Source organism: Crocuta crocuta, unplaced genomic scaffold (assembly GCF_008692635.1).
Source record: "Crocuta crocuta isolate KB4526 unplaced genomic scaffold, BGI_CrCroc_1.0 scaffold35, whole genome shotgun sequence".
Lineage (NCBI taxonomy): Eukaryota > Metazoa > Chordata > Mammalia > Carnivora > Hyaenidae > Crocuta > Crocuta crocuta.
The window spans coordinates 8,666,726-8,685,516 of NW_027530625.1; the positions used below are offsets into that span (position 1 = coordinate 8,666,726).

Here is an 18,791-nt window from a genome sequence, read left to right on the forward strand (position 1 = left end):
CCCCCGATTGGAGTTGCAGGAGTCAGTAGCCGGTGGCTGAACAGGGCAAGGACAGAGGGTTGAGGGCTGGGCCGCCCAGCAGAAGGGAGGGTGCAGGGGGGGGTCACCACCTCTGGAGACAGGGCCCAGGCCTGCGAGGCCTGACGGGGGAGGTCTGGGACATACCTGCCGCGGAAGCAGCAGGGGAGGCCGGGGGGGCTTGGCTCCGTGCGGACCAGCTACTGGCTGCCATGGTATCAGGGTCGGATCGTTGCCGGAGGGACTCGGGCCACCGCAGGCTAGAAGACGGCTCACCTGTAAGGCCCGGAGTACCCGAGGGGGCATCCTCAGAGCCGAGAGGCTGGCCTGCTGAGGCCCCACCGGCAGAGAGCTCCAGAACACCAGGTTCAGGCGTGGCCGTGGGTCCCGGGGACCTTATTAAGCAAGTCCCTTCCCCTCTGTGGCTTCAGGGACCTCCTCTGTTGACGGGCATATCTCCTACATGACGAGGAAAGGAAATAATGGGAGGAGGGGAAGCTCACGGAAGAGGGTCACACTGTCCTGTCCGCCTGCTGTCTATACCCGGACACTACTGTCTACACCCGTGGAGGCCCCAGAGGCGCTGTCTTGGTGAGACCTGAAAGCAGGCCTTCTAAGGGGCCTGGCACAGCCTCAGGAACAGTTCCACGTGTCTAGAACGGCACTGCCCAACCCGGCAGCCCCTAAGCCACCGCGGCTGTTTCGACTCAGATTTGTAAAGAGCAGGGAAAATTTAAAAACCNGCCCGGCATGTGGCTGAGGGCTTTCCCGGTACCCCACCAGCAGGGATGGTCTTTACCCCTGCTTTGGTTGGAAGTGACGCTCTGAGGGTTGGTGCCTTGGCCAAGGAAACACAGCGTATCAGTCCCGGAGCCCTGCTGCGCTCCACTGCCTCCCTGGGCTTTGTCCACCCTGTGTTCCCAGTCCCCGAAACAAGGCCACCTTCTGGCGTCCTCACCTCTAGGACACACGAGACTGCACCCGGCACTCTTTATTGGCTTGGCTGGGGTTCCAGAAGGTTGGGGTGGGGGCTGACTCTGCTTCCCTGGGGGTGGGGGGGGGTTATCCTCGCTCAGAACCCATCAGGGGACTTTCTTGGGCAGGGGATTAATGATCCCACTCTCTATGTATTCAAACACCGTGTACGGGTCCTGGTCCCCGTTGAGGGTGATGGCCTTCCGATAGAACGCCTCCAGGTCCGAGGAATTCCTGTAGAACAGATCTGTTTTGAGCTTGACCTGCTCTTCCGTGTCTTTCGGGTGCTGCAGGAGGCGGGCCTGGATTTCCATGGTCGGGGGGGGCTTGTACATGAGGTGGTACCTACGACAGAGGGGGGGAAGCGTGTGACCTATGGCCCAGCCCAGAGGGCAGGGGGAGGAGGGGCCTTCTGTTCCACCATTGACCCAGTCGGTCACCATCACCATCAGCACCGGACATTTACCGTACACCGGCCGTGTGCACGCCCTCGCGGGGAGCCCCCAGTGTGTGGTCCCTGCCCCTGGGGTGAGGATGGAGGTCAGTGACCGGTGGACAGAACAGAACATAGTATTCTATATTCTATATAGAATATTCTATTCCCAAATTCCTTTCCTTCCTTCCCTTCTTCCCTCCGAACGGTATTTACCCAGCATCTGCTGCCCGTCTGGCACTGTGTCTGCTCCTGGCATGGAGGGCCAGCGAGAAAACGGTTGGCTCTGTGCACACAAGGCTCGCAGCCAAGCGGGGGAGAGGGACATTGGGACAACGAACGTGAGTGCAGGGGACAGGAAGGGCCACAGACAGTCGCTGCTGGGAGGGACCCCGGGGGTAGGGCCACATGAAGGCCACTGTACTTGACTCGGGTCGGTGAGACTGTCCCTCGGCAGCAAGGATGAGAAATCAGCCTACAGTTTAGGAACATACTGGTCTTTCTTTCCTGCCCCTCCCCACTCCACTCCGGAGCCCGTACCCAGAAACAGGGCCCTGGGTACTAAGACAGATAGCCTGGGTGCCAGAGAGGATGGAAGCTTCTAGCTCTTCACGATTGTGGGGGACTTTCAACTGCGTTTCAACACGAACACAGTGATTGCACTTGGAAAGACTGGAATAAACCCTGGAATTCGCCTCCTGGGACCGTAGGTCGGCCCCCAGGTGAATTGGCTCCCGTGGGGACATTTGCACAGCAGTCACGTCTGTAGTGTGCCATGTGCAGAAGGAGCCTTCCGAAGCGCCCCAGGGACATCTGCCCAGTGCAGCCACTTCACATGCCGGGGCCGGAACTCTGACTCGAGGGCATTTTGCCTCGGACGTTCGTTTCCTGGCCGCTCTTCCGGGCAGGGGGTCCACAGACACTGCCCAGAGGAACGGCCTGGGTGAACCGTCTTTCCAGAGTCTTCTGTCAGCGTCAGCCCCCGACCCCTCACACGGCCAGCCTCCGCCGGGGAGCCTGGCACAAACCTTTCTCCCGTGACGGGATCCATTCTTCTCAGGGTCAGCCGCTCAATGATAGAATCTAATGGCACGTTCAGGAAAAACACCCTGTGGGGAGAGAGCGACAGCACGGCCAGCTGGGGAGGACCTGGCTGGCCTCACGGCACCTTCCCCGCGTGCAGGTGGGGCCCCAGGAGCCATCTCTCAGGGGCTCCGGGTACCAAGCTCTCTGGCGTCACCAGGGAGAGGCACAGGTGGCAGCCTCCCGGCTTGGAAGCCTGGGCTACAGTCCGCCTCCACCATGGGCTTTTCCGTGTGACCCTCGGGCCACTCACACGTCCTCACTCAGACTCCGTTTGCTGAGCCGCAAAATGGGGCTAATGACCGCCCCCTGGTGCTGGCGATCTGGCGACAGGAAGCTTGTGCCAAGCCTAGCGCAGGGTTTGTGCGCACTTGGTGCTTCCACGTGGCAGCCGGTGCTATAGCGTCATCTCTCTGATCACGGGATAGCCTTCTCGAGAGTTCGGCCCCCCTGGCTGCCCGTGCCCTCCCTGTGGACGCTGCTCAGCCTCCTCACGTCCTCTTTCACAAAGGAGCCCCGGGCCCAGGGGAGCAGAGCCTTTGAGAGTCAACAGCCCAGATCAGAGCCCAGAGGGAAAGATCCAGCACCCGCTTCTGATAACCCGGGTCTCGCCGAAATCCCTCTGGGCGGCCGAATCCCCCCTTTGTGGCAATGGGAGCCTTTCTTTATATAAAACCTGAGGACAGAGGTTTTCAATCTGGGGTGATTTCGCCCCGAGAAGACACTTGGCAATATATGGGCCACTTGTGGTTGTCACAACAGGGGTTGTCACATCCTCTGATGAGGGGACTGGAGGAGGACGGCCCCCACCACGAAGAATCATCGAGACGCAGTGGCCATGGCGCAAGGGTTGGCAGATGGGACAGAGGTGAAGGGCTGGAGATCTGGGTGGAGGAGGTGGGGTGTGGAGGCAAAGGGCCAAATGTTCCCGGTGCCTGCCCTCAGGTACCTCCAGGTCCCGTCTTCTGATGTGAAACTATCCCGGTTTGTTTTTAAAAAATGAACTTCTGGAATATTCCATTGCCCACTCCCCGCTCACTCATCCATCTTCTAATTCCTAGATGCATTTATTGGCTGTCCGCTGTGCGCCAAGCATCACCGTACGCTCCCGAGCTGACCCACCCGCTGAGTGGAGCTGAGACACGCTATTCAATGGGGCCACCGTCCCTGACATCTGGGTTCAATGATCGATGTGTGTGCCTCCCACTGGGGCAACATCAGTGACAAGGACGTCGGTGACGACAGGCATCCCCGGTGCACCCAAAGTCACGTCCATTTCACTTCCAAGTAAGTAAACCCAGGTGAGAAGCAGCTCTGAGTGTAAGAAAACGCACGCAAACGAAATTTCCTGCCTTCACTCTTGGGGTGGAGTCTCTTCAGGACCAATACTCTGTCTCTTCCAAGTTCAAGAACAAAGAAGGCCTTCACCCTGGCCCAGAAATGCTGGTTCAGCAGGTGCCGGAGGGAGCCCAGAACTCCCCTGACACGACTCTTCTGCCTAGGAGAGGACCTGGGCGAGGGATTCTGAACTGAGACCCCTGCAGGCCCCGTGATCCCTGGGAATTAGATACAAGCTGTTAACAGGGCACCTGGGTGGCTCAGTTGGTTAAGCATCTGACTTCCACTCAGGTCACGATCTCATGACTCATGAGTTCGAGCCCCGTGTCGGGCTCTGTGCTGCTAGCGTGGAGCCTGGACCCCATTTGAAGTTCTGTGTGTTTCTCTCTCTCTGCACCTCCCCTGCCCCTGCTCACACACACTCTCTCTCGCAAAAATAAATAGGGGCGCCTGGGTGGCTCAGTCGGTTGAAAGTCCGACTTCGGCTCACATCATGATCTCACAGTTCTTGGGTTTGAGCCCCGCATCAGGCTCTCTGCTGACAGTTCAGAGCCCAGAGCCTGCTTCCAATTCTGTGTCTCCCTCTCTCTTCCCCTCCCCTGCTCGTGCTCTCTCTTTCTCTCAAAAGTAAATAAACATTAAAAAAAATTTTAATTTTTGTAAAAAGAGATACAAACTATTGGCCACATGTATTTTCTGGGAGGAGATGGGTCCATGTTTCTCAGATTCTCAAAGGGGTGCCATTTTTTTTAACAAATTACTTATTTTTTTTAAATATTTATTTATTTTTGAGACACAGAGAGACAGAGCACTAGCAGGGGAGGGGCAGAGAGAGAGGGAGACACAGAATTGGAAGCAGGCTCCAGGCTTTGACTTGTCAGCACAGAGCCCGATGTGGGGCTCGAACTCAAGCTGTGAGATCATGACCTGAGCTGAAGTTGGACACCTAACTGACTGAACCCCACAGGTGCCCCCTTTTTTTTTTTTGGTTTACTTATTTTTGAGAGAAAGGGAAAGAGTCGGGGAGGGGCAGAGAGAGAATCGTAAGCAGGCTCTGAGCTGTCAGTACAGAGCCCAATGTGGGGCTCAAACTCAGGAACCATGAGATCATGACCTGAGCCGAAGTCAGCCACTTAACCGACTGAGCCACCCAGGCGCCCCTTCAAAATGCTTAACTCAGGCATCATGATACACAATGTTATATTCATTTTATGTGCACAACACAGGGACTTGACAATTACACACGTTATGAAACCTTCCTACCATGAGCGTAAGCCACCATCAGTCCCCACGGGAAGTTATTACAGTATTACTGACTCTATTCCCTATGCTGTATTTCTCACGCCCAGGACTTAACTTATTTCATAACTGGAGGTTTGTACCTCTTAATCCCCTTTACCCATTTCGCCCATCCCTAATTTCCCACCCTCTGGCCAGAAAACCAGTTTGTTTTCTAAACCAGTTTGGTTTCTGTGTTTATGAGCCTATGTCTGGGTTTTGTTTGTTTGTTCATTTGTTTTGTTTTGTTTTGTTTTGATTCATATGAGTGAAATCATATGGCATTTGTCTTTCACTGACTTATTTCACTTAGCGTTATACCTCCTAGGTCCATCCGTGTTGTTGCAAATGCAAAATCTCATTCTTTTTATGGCTGAGTAATATTCCATTGTATATACATACTACATCTTTATCCGTTCATCAGTCGATGGATACTTGGGCTGCTTCCCTATTTGGTCTATTAAATATAGACAAATATGGGATGCCTGGGTGGCTCAGTCAGTTAAGTGTCCGACTTTGGCTCAGGTCATGATCTCACGGTTTGTGGGTTCGGGCTCTGTGCTGCCAGCTCAGAGCCTGGAGCCTGCTTCAGATTCTGTGTCTCCCTCTCTCTCTGACCCTCCCCTGCTCACGTTGCCTCTCTCCCTCTCTCTCAGAAATAAATAAAACATTAAAATTTTTTAAATAATAAATATAGACAAATATTTCAAAATATTTCATATTTTGTCCATATTTTGTCCATATTTTGTAGGGGTGCCTATATCTTTTCGAATCGGCGTTTTCATTTTCTTCGGGTAAATACCCGGAAGTAGAATTTCTGGGTCATCTGGTGTCTCTATTTTTAATTTTTAAAGGAATCTCTACACTGTTTTCCATGGTGGCTGTGCCAATTTACATTCCCACCAACAGTGTGTGAGGGTTCCCTTTTCTCCACATCTTCACCACTTGTTATATCTTCTGTTGTTAATTGTTCATTGTAGCCATTCTGACAGGTGTGAGGTCGTATTTCATCCTGGTTTTGATTTGCATTTCCCTGATGATGAGTGATGTTGGGCATCTTTTCATGTGTCTGTGGGCCATCTGGATGTCTTTTTCAGAAAAATGTCTATTCAGGTCCTCTCCTTATTAATCTCCTTATTAATTAATCTCCTTATTAATTTTTTTTGGTGTTGAGTTGTGGGAACACTTTATACATTTTGGATATTAACAAGAGGTACCAATTCTTAAAAATGGTTATGAGTCACTTTCGGGGCACCTGGGTGGCTCGGTCGGTTAAGCGTCCGACTTCAGCTCAGGTCATGATCGTGTGGTTCGTGAGTTCCAGCCCCATGTTGGGCTCTGTGCTGACAGCTCAGAGCCTGGAGCCTGCTTTGGACTCTCTCTCTTCTCTCTCTCCGCCCCTTCCCTGCTTGTGCTCAGTCTCTCTTTCTCTCTCAAAACTAAATAAACACTAAGAAATTTTTTAAATGGTTATGAATCACTTTGATCTGAGTCCAAGCCTCCTGTTTTACTGAGATGAAGGCCATGGCCATGTCCGACTGAGGAGGGGGCAGAGCTGGGCTGTTCTGCATGCTGTATGCAGTCTATATACTCGCTGCTTCCCTGGGCGTATATAGATCCCTGCTGATTGCCCTGATTCCCACCTGGGGAGCACCCCCCCACCCCTGTCCTCTCTCATCCCTGTGACTTGTTTGAAGTTAACTCACCCTGGGGGTGGCCATTCTGAGTGCGGGCTCCTCGTGCCCATAGCAATTGGACCAGGATGCAAAGCTGATCCAAGCCAGGCCAATGAGAGGCTGCACCATGGTGTGCCAGAAATGAGCTTCCTTTTTGCTGGGGCTGCTAAGCTGATGGTAACGGGACCTGGGGTTGCCTGGAGCCTGCACCCAGAGAAAGCCTACCTGAGAATGAAGCCTGTCCCGAGAGGGGGAGGGAGAGAAGAGGCGGGTGGGGGGAGACAGATGGTGAGACACACTGTTTGGGGCCCTGAATCAAGCTGTGCCTGAAGCTGACGCACCCCTCAATGTTTCCCTGACACGAATACACAAATCTCCTCCTTTGCTTTAGCTGATTTGACCTTGGATTCCTGCAACCTAATACCCCTAGTCTCTCGGATGCCCCCTGGCTTCTGCCAAATGTGTCAACTTAAAAAAAGAAATGTGAATCCTGGAGCCAAATGCTGTCTCTCCTTCAAGGCAAGGTCTCCCCCTGCCTTTTCTTCTCTCTCCCTCACTCCGCCCAGGCTGTTTGCTGGGGTGTGCTCCCGCCCAGTTGCCTAGAAGCCCCTCTACAGCCTGGGGAGGGGGGCAGGGCCGGGAGCCTCGAAAACCCACCTCTTCCCTGCGCCCTGGGTTCTTGATAATGATCTCCATTCACCACGTGCAGCAGAATAACAGCCACCAGATGAAACATGCGAGATCGGGGAGTGTCTGCAACATGGGAGCACCGGCGTTTGAACGTCCTTTCATCCCTTCCACTCCAAACACGCGGGGGGCCCCTCCCACCCCCGAGACTTGTGAGACCCAACAGCAACACCAAAACGCGGCTGTCACTGTGGCTGTCACCGTGGCTGGCGGCTGGCGGTGCCGCTCTGGACGCCGACACCAGTAGAAAGGGAGCCGGTTTGGAAATCCCTGATAATTGATGTTGCTTCATAAACAAACAAGCCCCAATTGAAAGATTTTTTTCACCCAGCATCTCAAGACTGCTTGTCGTCATTCATGGGAATGACTTCTGAAAGGCTGGCGCGATCAGAAGCACAAAGGCACCAAATTGGTACTTGAAACGCGTCGCTGGGAACAGCCTCGCTGGAGAAGGAGCCGTGTTTCCAGGCTGGAGGCTTCTGATTAGCCAGCCTCCTGGAGCCACGGTGCCAGAGCCGGCTGGCGGGGCTGGAGCAGGGAGCCGGAGCCAGCGTGCGCCCCGCCCGGCCGGCGCTATGCGTTCTGCTGCTCGTTGATAATCACACAGCCAGGAGCCAGGATCGGGCCGGCAACGGAGTTCAAGAGGTGTTCAAGAGTACCCGAAGCAGGGCGGGCAGTATGCTATAGTATGGGGGTGCTAGCACTCACCAGGGGATTGCGGAGCTCTGCGGAGCTTCAGGCTGGTGGGGGCCTCAGGAGGGAGGTGGAAGGTCCCCTGGGAGGCCTCCTACTGCCCCCGCTGCTCAAAGTGGGGTTCCCGCATGGGCAGCACCGGCACCACCCGGGAACCCGGCACTATCACCCGCCTTACCACTGAATTGGAGCCTAATAGGACCCACAGTGAGTTGTGTGCACAAGGTTGAAGAGGCCGTGCTCCGATCCCGCGTTTCCAAGATTTGTCTGATGCAGAGAATCACCAGGGGGCTTGTCTGAAACACAGACTCTGGGTGCCCCCTCAAGGACAGCAGAGGGGCTGGGACAGGTGTATTTGAAAGTCAGCAGCTCAGGGGACTCCCATGCGCGGCTCGCGGTTCTAATCCCAGCTCTCGCCCTTGGCCGCACCCTGGAATCATCAAAGGGCTTTTGGGAATGGTGAGGACTGCGTCCCACCCTAGAGGTTTAGCTATAATTGGCCCAAGGTGAGGCCTGGGAATGGAGATTTTTTTCAAAGCGCCCCAAGTGACTGTAGTATGTAGTCAAGGTTGGGAACCACTGCTCTGATCCAATCTGCTCAGTGTATAAGATGGGGAAACTGAGTCCCAGAGAGACGAGGCCTCGCACTCCGTTACCCAGGGCATTGGTGTCAGATACCCAGTGGCAGCTGGGGTCTCTTGACTCACACTCATGGTGCCTCCTCTGGCCACAGTGCCTGGGGCTCTGTTTGGGGAGCAAAGAAAGCTTTCTTCTTCAAAGAACTTGAAGTTTACCATGTGTTCCAAAAGCTAAGTTCACAGGAAGTTGAGGGATGGAACTTTCTCTGGACCCATGCATAGATTTGGTAAATTGAGAGATATGACATACGATAACTGACTCTAAATAAAAAGTGGCATCCAGCACTGCCCAGAGGCAGGGTCCTGCCCTTGGTGGCCTCTTGATTTTAAGCAATAAGCCTCCACAAAACTCTGTACAAAGCACCATGGTGTAACTACCATGAGATACCACTTCATGCTTATCTGGGTAGCTATCATAAACAACCCAGAAAATAACAAGTGTTGACGAGGATATGGAGAGAATGGAACCCTAGTGCGTTGCTAATGGGAAGGTAAAATGGTGTATCTCCTGGGTGGTTCCTTGAAAAACTAAACATGGTACCCTACAATTCAGCTATTCCACTGAGTATAAATCTAAAATGAGGGAAAGTGGACACTGAAACAGATATTTTCAAACCCAAGTTCAGAGCAGCATTATTCACAGTAGCCAAAAGATGGACATAACCCAGATGTCCAAGGATGGCTGGGTAGATAAACAGAATGTGGTCCATACACACAATAGAATATTGCTCAGCCTTAAAAGGGAATGAAATCCTGACACCTGCTATAACATGGATGAACCCTGAGGACGTTACACTCTGTGAAATAAGTCAGACACAAAAGCATGAATATTGTCTGATCCCATTTCCATGAAGTATCTAGAGTCATCTAATTCATAGAGATGGAGAGTAGACTGGCGGGAGCCAGGGGGTGGGAAGAGGGGTGGGGATTCAGGGTACAACTGTTTCAGTTGAGCAAGATGAAAGAAGTTCAGGAGATGGGCAGTGGTGAAGTTGCACAATACTGTGAATATACTTACTGCTACTGAAGTGTATACTTAAAAATGGCTAAAATAGTAAATTTCATGATATGTACATCTTACCTTAATAAGACACAATTGCTGTGAGGTAGTTTATAGGCAGGATGGTGAAGGCAGGGCGAGGGGCAGTTCTCTGGCCTTGTATAAACTTACAGATTATTTTTTTAATGTTTTTATTTATTTCTGAGAGAGAGAGAGAGCAGGTGCATGCAGGGGAGGGTCAGAGAGAGAGGGAGACACAGAATCTGAAATAGGCTCCAGGCTCTGAGCAGGCTATCAGCACAGACCCTGATGCGGGGCTCAAACCCATGAACTGCGAGATCATGACCTGGGCTGAAGTCGGACGCTTAACCAACTGAGCCACCCAGGCGCCCCTTAACTTCAAATTTAATAAGGTTCTGAATACATAAATGCAAACAAAGAAATGGACACACCAGAGAATATGAACCATAGCATAGTACTAATTCTAAACTAGCTATGATGCCGATGCTATACAAACATTCAGAAAATAGAGGAAGAGAGAAGAGAATTTATCTTATTAGGCAGCCTCTCCCTGATACCAAAAACCGGACAAAGACATTACAAGAAAACTGCAGACCTAGATCCCTCATGAGTATAGAAGCAAAAATATTCAATAAAATGTTAACAAACTGAATCCAGCAATACATGAAAAAAGTAACATGTTATAACTAAGTGGGAAAGAAAAGTCTCATTCAACATCCAAAAATCCATCAATGTAGTTCACCCTACTATATTAGATTAAAGGAGGAAAAACTACATAATCATATCAACAGATGCAGGAAAAGCATTTAACAAGATTTTACATCAATTCATGATAAATACTCTAAGCAAACTAGAAATAGAAGGTAACTTCCCCAATTCAATAAATGGTATTTGCAAAAAAACTATAGCTAACATCATATTTAATGGTGGAAGACTGAATGCTTTTTCCTTAAGACCAGGAATAAGGCAAGGCTGTCCATTCTCTCCACTCCTATTCAACCTTATACCAGAAGTCCTGGATAATGCCATATGACAAGAAAAGGGAATAATGTACATATTAAAAATGAATTAAAATTAAAATTAAATTAAAAGGGAAGAAGTAAATTTTCTCTATTTGTAGATGACATAATCACCTAAATGGAAGTACCGAAGAATCTTTGAAAAGGTCACTATAACAAGTAAATTTAGTGAATTTGCGGGATAGAAAATCAATGTACAAAAAAATAAATTGACCTTCAAGATACTAGTAACAAACAACTGGAAATTAAATGTTAAAGTACCGTTTACAATAGTATATAAAAATGAAATCCTTAGATGTAAAGATAACAAAATAATATGTATGTGCTGAAAACTACAAAACGCTGATGAAAGAAATCAGATTTAACGAAATGGGAGAGTTATACCATGTTCATGGACTCTGAGACTCAATAATGTTAAAATGTCAACACTCCCCTCATTATTTGATGCAATTCCATCCAAATTCCAACGAAGGTTTTTGAAGATTCTACACAATTCTCAAATTTATATGGGGAGTGTTTCTGGAAGAGAACTGGAATCACTAAAGCAATGTTGAATGAGAACAAACTGATTTCAAGGCTTACTACATAGCTTACTTACTACACAGTAGTCAGGACAGCGTAAGTGTTAGTGAAAGACACATAGATCAAAGGAACAGTCTGGAGACCAGTACTAATAGACTCACACAGGTAAGGCTAATTACTTTTCAGCAAAGGCACCAACACAATTCAGTGGATAAAGGCGGCTTTTCACTCAGTGGTGCTGGAACAATTAGATGTCCAAATGCAAATAATGCTAGTAATAACCTTGACCCAGACCTCATACCATACACAAAATTTAAATCAAAACAGACCATAAACCATAAAATATAAAACCGAATGCTACTCAACTTCCAGGAGAAGGTCTTTGTGATCTTGTGCTAAAGATTTCTCGATAGAACACCAAAAAACACGACCCATAAATGAAAAAAAAAAACCCTGATGCTAGATTTCATTAAAAATTCCTGCACTTCAGAAGACATTAAGAAAATGACAGTTACGGGGTGCTTGGGTGGCTTAGTCGGTTAAGCATCCGACTTTCGCTTAGGTCATGATCTCGCGGTTTGTGGGTTCAAGCCCCACGTCAGGCTCTGTGCTGACTGCCACCTCAGAGCCTGGAGGCTGTTTCAGTCTGTGACTCCCTCTCTCTCTGACCCTCCCCTGCTCACGCTGTCTCTCTCTCTCTCTCTCTCCTAGAAATAAATAAAACATTAAAAAAAAAAGAAAAAAAAAGAAAATGACAGTTACACCACAAATCGGGAGAACATATTCGACAAATGTACGCTCGATAAAGGATTTGTTCCCAGAATACGTAAAAACGTGAATTCCACGCACAACAAATGACATAGGAAAGATGCGCAAATAGATCCCTAACGACCTTGTATTTCCAGATTTTATATTGAAATTGGGGTGGTCTGATCTAGGAAAACAGTTTCCTGGAAAACGCTCAAACTGCGTCCCCCTTCTGCAATTCGCTCGGAGCCTGGAGGCTGTGCGGAGCCCACCGGAAGGCAATGGTGCTACCCCAGCTTTAAGTGAAGACCCAGCCTCTGCCATTTGAAACCTCTTTTGGGGGCTGAGACACACCCAGAGCTCACTCTTCTGTGTCTGCTGCAGCGGCCCTCGGACTTCAGTGTAATCAAGGGGTCACCTCTAAAGGGGCGCTTTGCAATGGCCACCACGGACGCAGGGAACCAGGCAGAAACTACAAAATGGCGCCGTGGATTAACACTTGCATGATCTGCTCATCTTTTTTTTAATGTCTATTTATTTTGAGAGAAAGAGGGGGGGTGTGTGCCTGTGCGTGCATGTGCGAGCTGGGGCAGGGGCAGAGAGAGAGAGGGGGAGAGAGAGTCCCCCAAGCAGGCTCACCGCTAACGGTGCGCGGCTCCACCCCACAAACTGTGAGATCATGACCTGAGCCGAAACTGAGAGCTGGAAGCTTACCCGACGGAGCCGCCCAGGCGCCCCTGATCTGCTCGTGCTGAACTAGAGTGTGTGCTCGTGACACCCCAGAGAGGTCACGGAACACTGCAGCTGCTGCTGAGCAGTGGTACGGCAGCACCCCACGGGGCGCACGTGCGGCACCAAGCAGGAAGGACCACTTCTTTTACAGACTTGTCAGGACGAGACCTCCATCTAGTCCGAGGGCAGAGAGGGAGAGGTAGCAAGCATGCGTAGAGACGCGTGCGCGGGGGGCTGGGGAGAAGGTGCGAGTGAATTATGCGCAGACTACCAAACTAGTTTAAAGAATGAAAACTGGGTCACCTGCAGAAAGATCCAGACCTCTGAACACATCGGGCCTTAGCCGTCTGAGGACAGGCGCCCGGGCTGCCCTGTCCGCATTGTTTGCGCAGGACGTGAGGGGTAAGGGCCGGATGAACACGCGGTGAACGGGTGGGTGTTGACCGTGAAGCCCTGGGTGGCCTGGCAGGGAAACGCCCCCTCACGGGGACGGGGCCCTTGGCGCTCAATGCAGGTCCCGAACCACAGGTGCCTCCGAGCTGGAGAGAGTTTGGACACCAGGCCTCCCCGGAGTCTGGGGAAGGCCCTGGCCACACCTGGAAAATGTTTACTGTGTGTATTTCTTCCTCTGACATGTGTCCAATTTGAAAACTAAAGGCCAGACATCTCCCCCTCATTTAGAAACCCCGAGCATCCTCCCTCCTGCCCTCAGGCAGCTGCGGGGCTCGCTCACCACCACCCCCTCCTTAAAAACAGAGGCTCCCGCCGGCCATTTCTTGTTGAAACATGTGCATAATTGATGATGGTAAGTCCACCCTGGCTGTGTGTGAAATCTCTCCAGGGGCAGGAGGAACATTCTCCAGGACTGTCATTACCTGGTGAATTTAGCGAGCTCCCTTGGCAGCTTACCAGCCACGGCACAAAATGCAGCAGTGTGGTTTGAGGCGAATGACCCGGGGATCAAATTCCTGCATAATCGGTCTCCATTTTAAAGTCGCCTTAAAATTTCTGCCTCCTTCACCACGGGGAAGAAAGGGAGGAATTCCTTTGCACACCGCCGCCACCCGGACGCTCCCTAGACAGTCGTGAAATGCAAATCACTGGGAGCCAGAAAGTTCTGCAAACTTTTCCCAAAGAGAAAGGCGAATGAGCATAAGGCAGAAAGGATGGCAGGCAGGTGGGAAGCGGGCGGGAGTGACGCGACAAGACTGGCCGGTCTGTGCCAGGCCACGGTGGCCTCGGGACCGGCGCCTCTCAGCTCTGTGAGTCCTGGCCGGGGTCTTTCCGGCTGCAGGCAGGCCCCGTGTCCAGCCCGCCCCCCACCTTGTGCACTCAGCCACGTCACCGCGCCCACACTCACCCAGCCAGCCAGCCATCAGCTCCGGGCGGTGGGGCCACACGGGTCCATGAGGGTGCTCCGGGTCCATGCGCATGAGTCCCCTCTGCCCTGGCCACCCTTTGGCTCCGGGTCTGTGTTCGAGGGGACCTGGCTGATCTCTGTGCGCTCATGATGCGAAGTTCCTGGATGTTCCCGGAAACCACCGTCTTCCTCGGGCGCTGGCCGACCCCACTACACCTTCTAGCTTGTGCCCGGAGCGCCCATGGCTCCAAGAGCAACCTGCTGGCCCAGGGCCCCTCTGACAGGAGGAACATGGGTCCACACTGACCCGCACTGAAGTCTGCCCGTGTGGACGCGTCCCAGATGCACTGGTTAGCAGCCGTCCTGAAAGAATGCGTGAGCTGGAGAACGTTCCTTCAGTGCCGTGTGGTGTGGCTGACACAGAGGTGCTCTGTCAGATCCCCCTCACTTTTTTTAAAGTTCATTTACTTTGAGAGAGAGAGCGAGAGAGAGAGAGAGAGAGAGCTGGGGAGGGGCAGAAAGAGAGAGAATCCGAAACAGGCTCCACACTGCCAGCGTGGAGAGCCCGACACAGGCTCGAACTCACGAACCTCGAGATCATGACCTGAGCCGAAATCTAGAGTCACACGCTCAACCGAGTGAGCCACTCAGGCGCCCCCAGGTCCCCCTTTAAGAAAGGATTTGTGCCGCAACTGTAAGGAGTGTGGTCAGCTGGGAGCCTCCAGCTGTAAATATCCTCAGGGACCTGAGCCCTGTTTTTGACATATTTACTGAGATATGATTCATCCCTTAAACGTCTACCGTGTAATGATTTTTACTATAGTCATGGAGTTGGGTAATCATCAACACGATCCGAGTTTGGGACACTTTCGTCACCTGCAGAGGATACCCTCCGCCCACGGGCGGTCCCTCCCGCTGCCCCCAGCCGCCATGCTGTACTTTCTGTCTACAGATTTGCCTGTTCCGGACGTTTCATATAAATACAACCACTCAGTATGCGGCCGTCCAGGTCTCCAGTTAGGAGAACAGAGAGGGAAATAAAACGAGTAACCCCACAAGGTTACTTTAAGGATTAAACACGACAATCGATAAAGAGCACTTAGTGCATAATGACAACATAGAATACCGATGGGGGCTAATGCCAGGCACCTTCTACGCAGCGTCTTCTCCGTATTCACCCGCGCCGTAGCACGCGACAGATCTCCACTCCCTCTCGTGGCCAAATGGTGTTCCATCGTACGGCCAGACCTCACGCTGTTCGTCCCTTCGTGGCCGGCGGACATTTTTCACCCAGGCTTTCGAACAAGGTCACACTCTGCCAGGGCGGCCCCTGGCCTGTGGCAGGCGCGGAGCCGTCCCTGTCCCGGCTGTCCTCGCTAGTGCGGCCTCCCTCGGTGGGTGAGCCTCGCTCTGAGGCTCCCTGCGGGGCTGGGGGGGTCCAGGTCGGACTGGCCATCCCGGCCCCGGGACTCCACCTGCCCCATCCCGCTTTGGCCGTTAGCTCCTCCTCAAGCTTGTGAAGCTCCTGTTTCCATCTCTGTGTCTGCTTCCTGGAGACTCCAACCGGTGACCTGGTGACATACGCCCCCCCTTAAATTTTCAGTCCCTTTTGAGTGAACCGCAGTTTCCTGTTCTCCCACATGCCCCCGCCGGACTGTCAGCTCCCGAGAGAGGAGAGTGGCCAAGACAGGCCGAGACCAGAAAGATCTGGGCTCAGATTCCGGCGTCACCTTCCAGCTCTCTGCGGGACCAGCCACTTTGCCCTCCACGTGTCCTCATGAGGATCACAAAGAAACAGGACCCCGCGAAGCTATTTCAAGGATTAAATACGAGAATCCGTACCAAGCGCTGGGCGTGTGATAACGACAGAGTACCCACACGGGCTTCCCTGCCAGGCACTCTCAGCTCAGGTCAGCCCCTCGTCACGGCCTTACAAGGGGGAATGTCACCTCTGTGACAGCAGCTGAGAAAACTGAGGGGCAGAGAAGGTCAGCAACCTGCCAATATCCACCAGCTAGGAAATGGCTGTGACGGTTCATTTTATGTGTCAAGTTGAATGGGCTTCAGGGCACCAGACATTGGGTCAAACATTTTTCTGGGTGTAGCTGTGAGAGTGTGGTGGAGATGAACGTTTACGTTGGTGAAAGAAGGAGGTATACTGCCTCCCCTGCCGTGGGTGGGCCACGTCTAGTCAGTTGAAGAAGGCCTGACTAGAGCAAAAAGGCTGACCTCTTTGTTAAGGGGGAATCTCTCCTCTCTGATGGCCTCAAGCGCGGGGAGGGGGTGGATAACGGCTTCTTCCCGTCTTATGTCTAATGAGGTGGGGGTCGAATCGACATCAGTTGTGTGCCCTCATCCTCAAGGCTCACCAGACCCCACTCCAGACTCCTTCAGACCAAAGCCTTCCCTCCTTTGCCACCTTGCCCTGCAGATCTCGGGAGCTGCCCGTCTCTACACTGCATGAGCCAATCCCCTAAAATAAATCTTTTTCTCTGTATACAATGCACATACTATTGGCTCTGCTTCTCTGGAGAACCCCAAGGCAGTGGATTTTCAAACCCAGAGCCAGCATCCAAATCCAGGTAGCGGCTCTATTGTCTGTGCAGCTGACCAGCTCACTCCATCGTGAGTCTGCCAGGGAGGAGGGGAGGAGGGAAGGAGGGAGGAGGGAAGGAGGGAAGGAAGGGAGGAAGGGAGGAAGGAAGGGGAAAGGTAGGTCTCTGTCTCCCACCGCTCAGCGCAAACCAGAATCCAGTGCGCAGTTTGGCCGTGTCTGTCTGGGGCCGGACTGCACAGAGTCCCAGGTTCAGAGCCAGCTGGAGTCAACGTCCTTTCTCTCCACTTCAAACACATCAGCTGGAAGGGATTCGAGGTGAGAAACGGGGCAGATGCCAAGGAGGCCTCTTGGGGTGCCTTCGCTTGTGGCCTAACCGGCCATTGGGCACCCCCCTCCCCCCCCACCCGGGGCTGCTCCAGGAGCAGGAATTTGCTTTGAGGACCAGAGAGCAGGGCCTGGAAGATCTGGAGCCCTGGGCCACCTGAGCAACCCGTGCCTCGCCTCATCACCGGTCCCCGGGGACACGGAGCAGGGTCCCCAGAGACAGGGAGCAGGGTCCCCAGGGACAGGGAGCGGGGTTCCCGGGGACAGGGAGCGGGGGGAGGGTAGGTGCGTCCCCCCCAAGGCTTCCTTTCTCAAAGCCAGGCTCTGTCGGGGACAAACTGTGCTGAAATATGTCCCCGGTCAGGAGGGACCCAACCACGTCCCGGCCCCCTCAGCCTCACCCCTTCTCTGCCCACTGTCAGAATCTCCCCTCTGGACTGTTCCCCTCTGTTATTTAAGGTGCTGCAGGAAAGCTTCTGTTTCAACGCCTTCCACGGCTGGGGTTTCCTTCCCAGATCTCTCCCTCTAAACGTGGTTCACTTCTTGGCTTCGGTTTTAATGCTTTGGCTCTCAAAGCATTTAGCCACCACCGGTCACGGCCAACACGCACATACTTCTTACACGCCAGGCACCCGTACGAGGCATGCTGTCCCATTCGGTCCCTTCAAGAGGCACATGCCCCTAGTCCTGTGATCCTACCCATTTGAAGGATGAAGATCTCAGCCCCCCCCTCCACCAAGAGGTCAGGTGATGCCTGCAGGCTGGGAGACCCCTCTGGCCGCTCTAGGACCCTCCTTCCTGCCCTTCTCTGCCCTTCCCGTTTGTAAAGTAACTTGGCTCCGTGCCCTGCGGTTTTAGAGCATCACCAGGCTTCTGCTGAGAATCAGGGCGCGGAGATGGAACCCTGAAGCAATCCAGGAGTACAGCCTGTGCAGCGGGGTTGGGGTCACGCGGCCCGCGCACCCCAGCCTCAAGGCTCGCCGGGCCCCACCTCAGACCCCCCGTGAGCCAAAGCCACCGCCTCATCTGTGCGCCAGGACCCCTCTCCTCGGTGCCTCGTGGGGACACCGAGCGCAGCTGCCTCTCAGGGTTAAAGAAAAATCACGTGGATTCCAGAAGCTCCTTCATCTCCAATCACAGCTGCCTTGCCTAAGGAATCCGCCACCGTGTTTGTTAAACCCACACTTTAATTACTCCAAAATTATGTTAAATCCTTGCATAAATAGTGCAGCGGCATCTTCCGAAGAATTTCATTACAGTAAAGTTGGGTTGCTGCCAGAACTCTTGGTTAAAAAGTAAGAGGGGAACAGACACGGGCAGAAAAGACAGATCTTGTTTTCAAGATAAAAAGGCAAGGGGGTTAGCCTTTGTCAGATCGCCCAGGTGTCAAAGAGAAGTAGGCTCCTGGGAGCAGAAATCTCCCATTTTACAGACTCGAGGGGAAAACCAATCCCATTCTGCCCTCCGATCTCTGAGGTGTTTACTTCTCGAAAAGCCTAAGTCTGATTAAATGTTGATAACCAGGGGTATTAATTAACGGGGAAAAGTCCATCAAGAGAGCCCCAATATGTTTACAGTGTCCTCAGGAAACTGGGAAAATTCACAATCAAGTGTGTAAATGTTCTAAAAAAGGGTCCTGAATATTTTATGAATATTTGTCATAAAACAGAAATAATATCCACTGTGCAGA

At 52.3% G+C, this 18,791-nt stretch overlaps 1 protein-coding gene across 2 annotated transcripts in view; it reads right to left on the minus strand.

The window, feature by feature from the left end:
• Positions 1-1,020: 1,020 nt before the first annotated feature.
• AK8 (adenylate kinase 8) overlaps positions 1,021-18,791 on the minus strand; it is a 125,647-nt gene continuing 107,876 nt past the window's right edge. For both annotated transcript variants that reach the window (XM_077768510.1, XM_077768508.1), the window contains 2 exons: positions 2,455-2,535; positions 1,021-1,338 (listed from right to left, as the gene is read on the minus strand). In XM_077768510.1, coding sequence (XP_077624636.1) covers positions 1,101-1,338; positions 2,455-2,535 — 319 coding nt within the window. In that variant the 3' untranslated portion in view covers positions 1,021-1,100. The remainder of the gene's footprint in view (positions 1,339-2,454; positions 2,536-18,791) is intronic.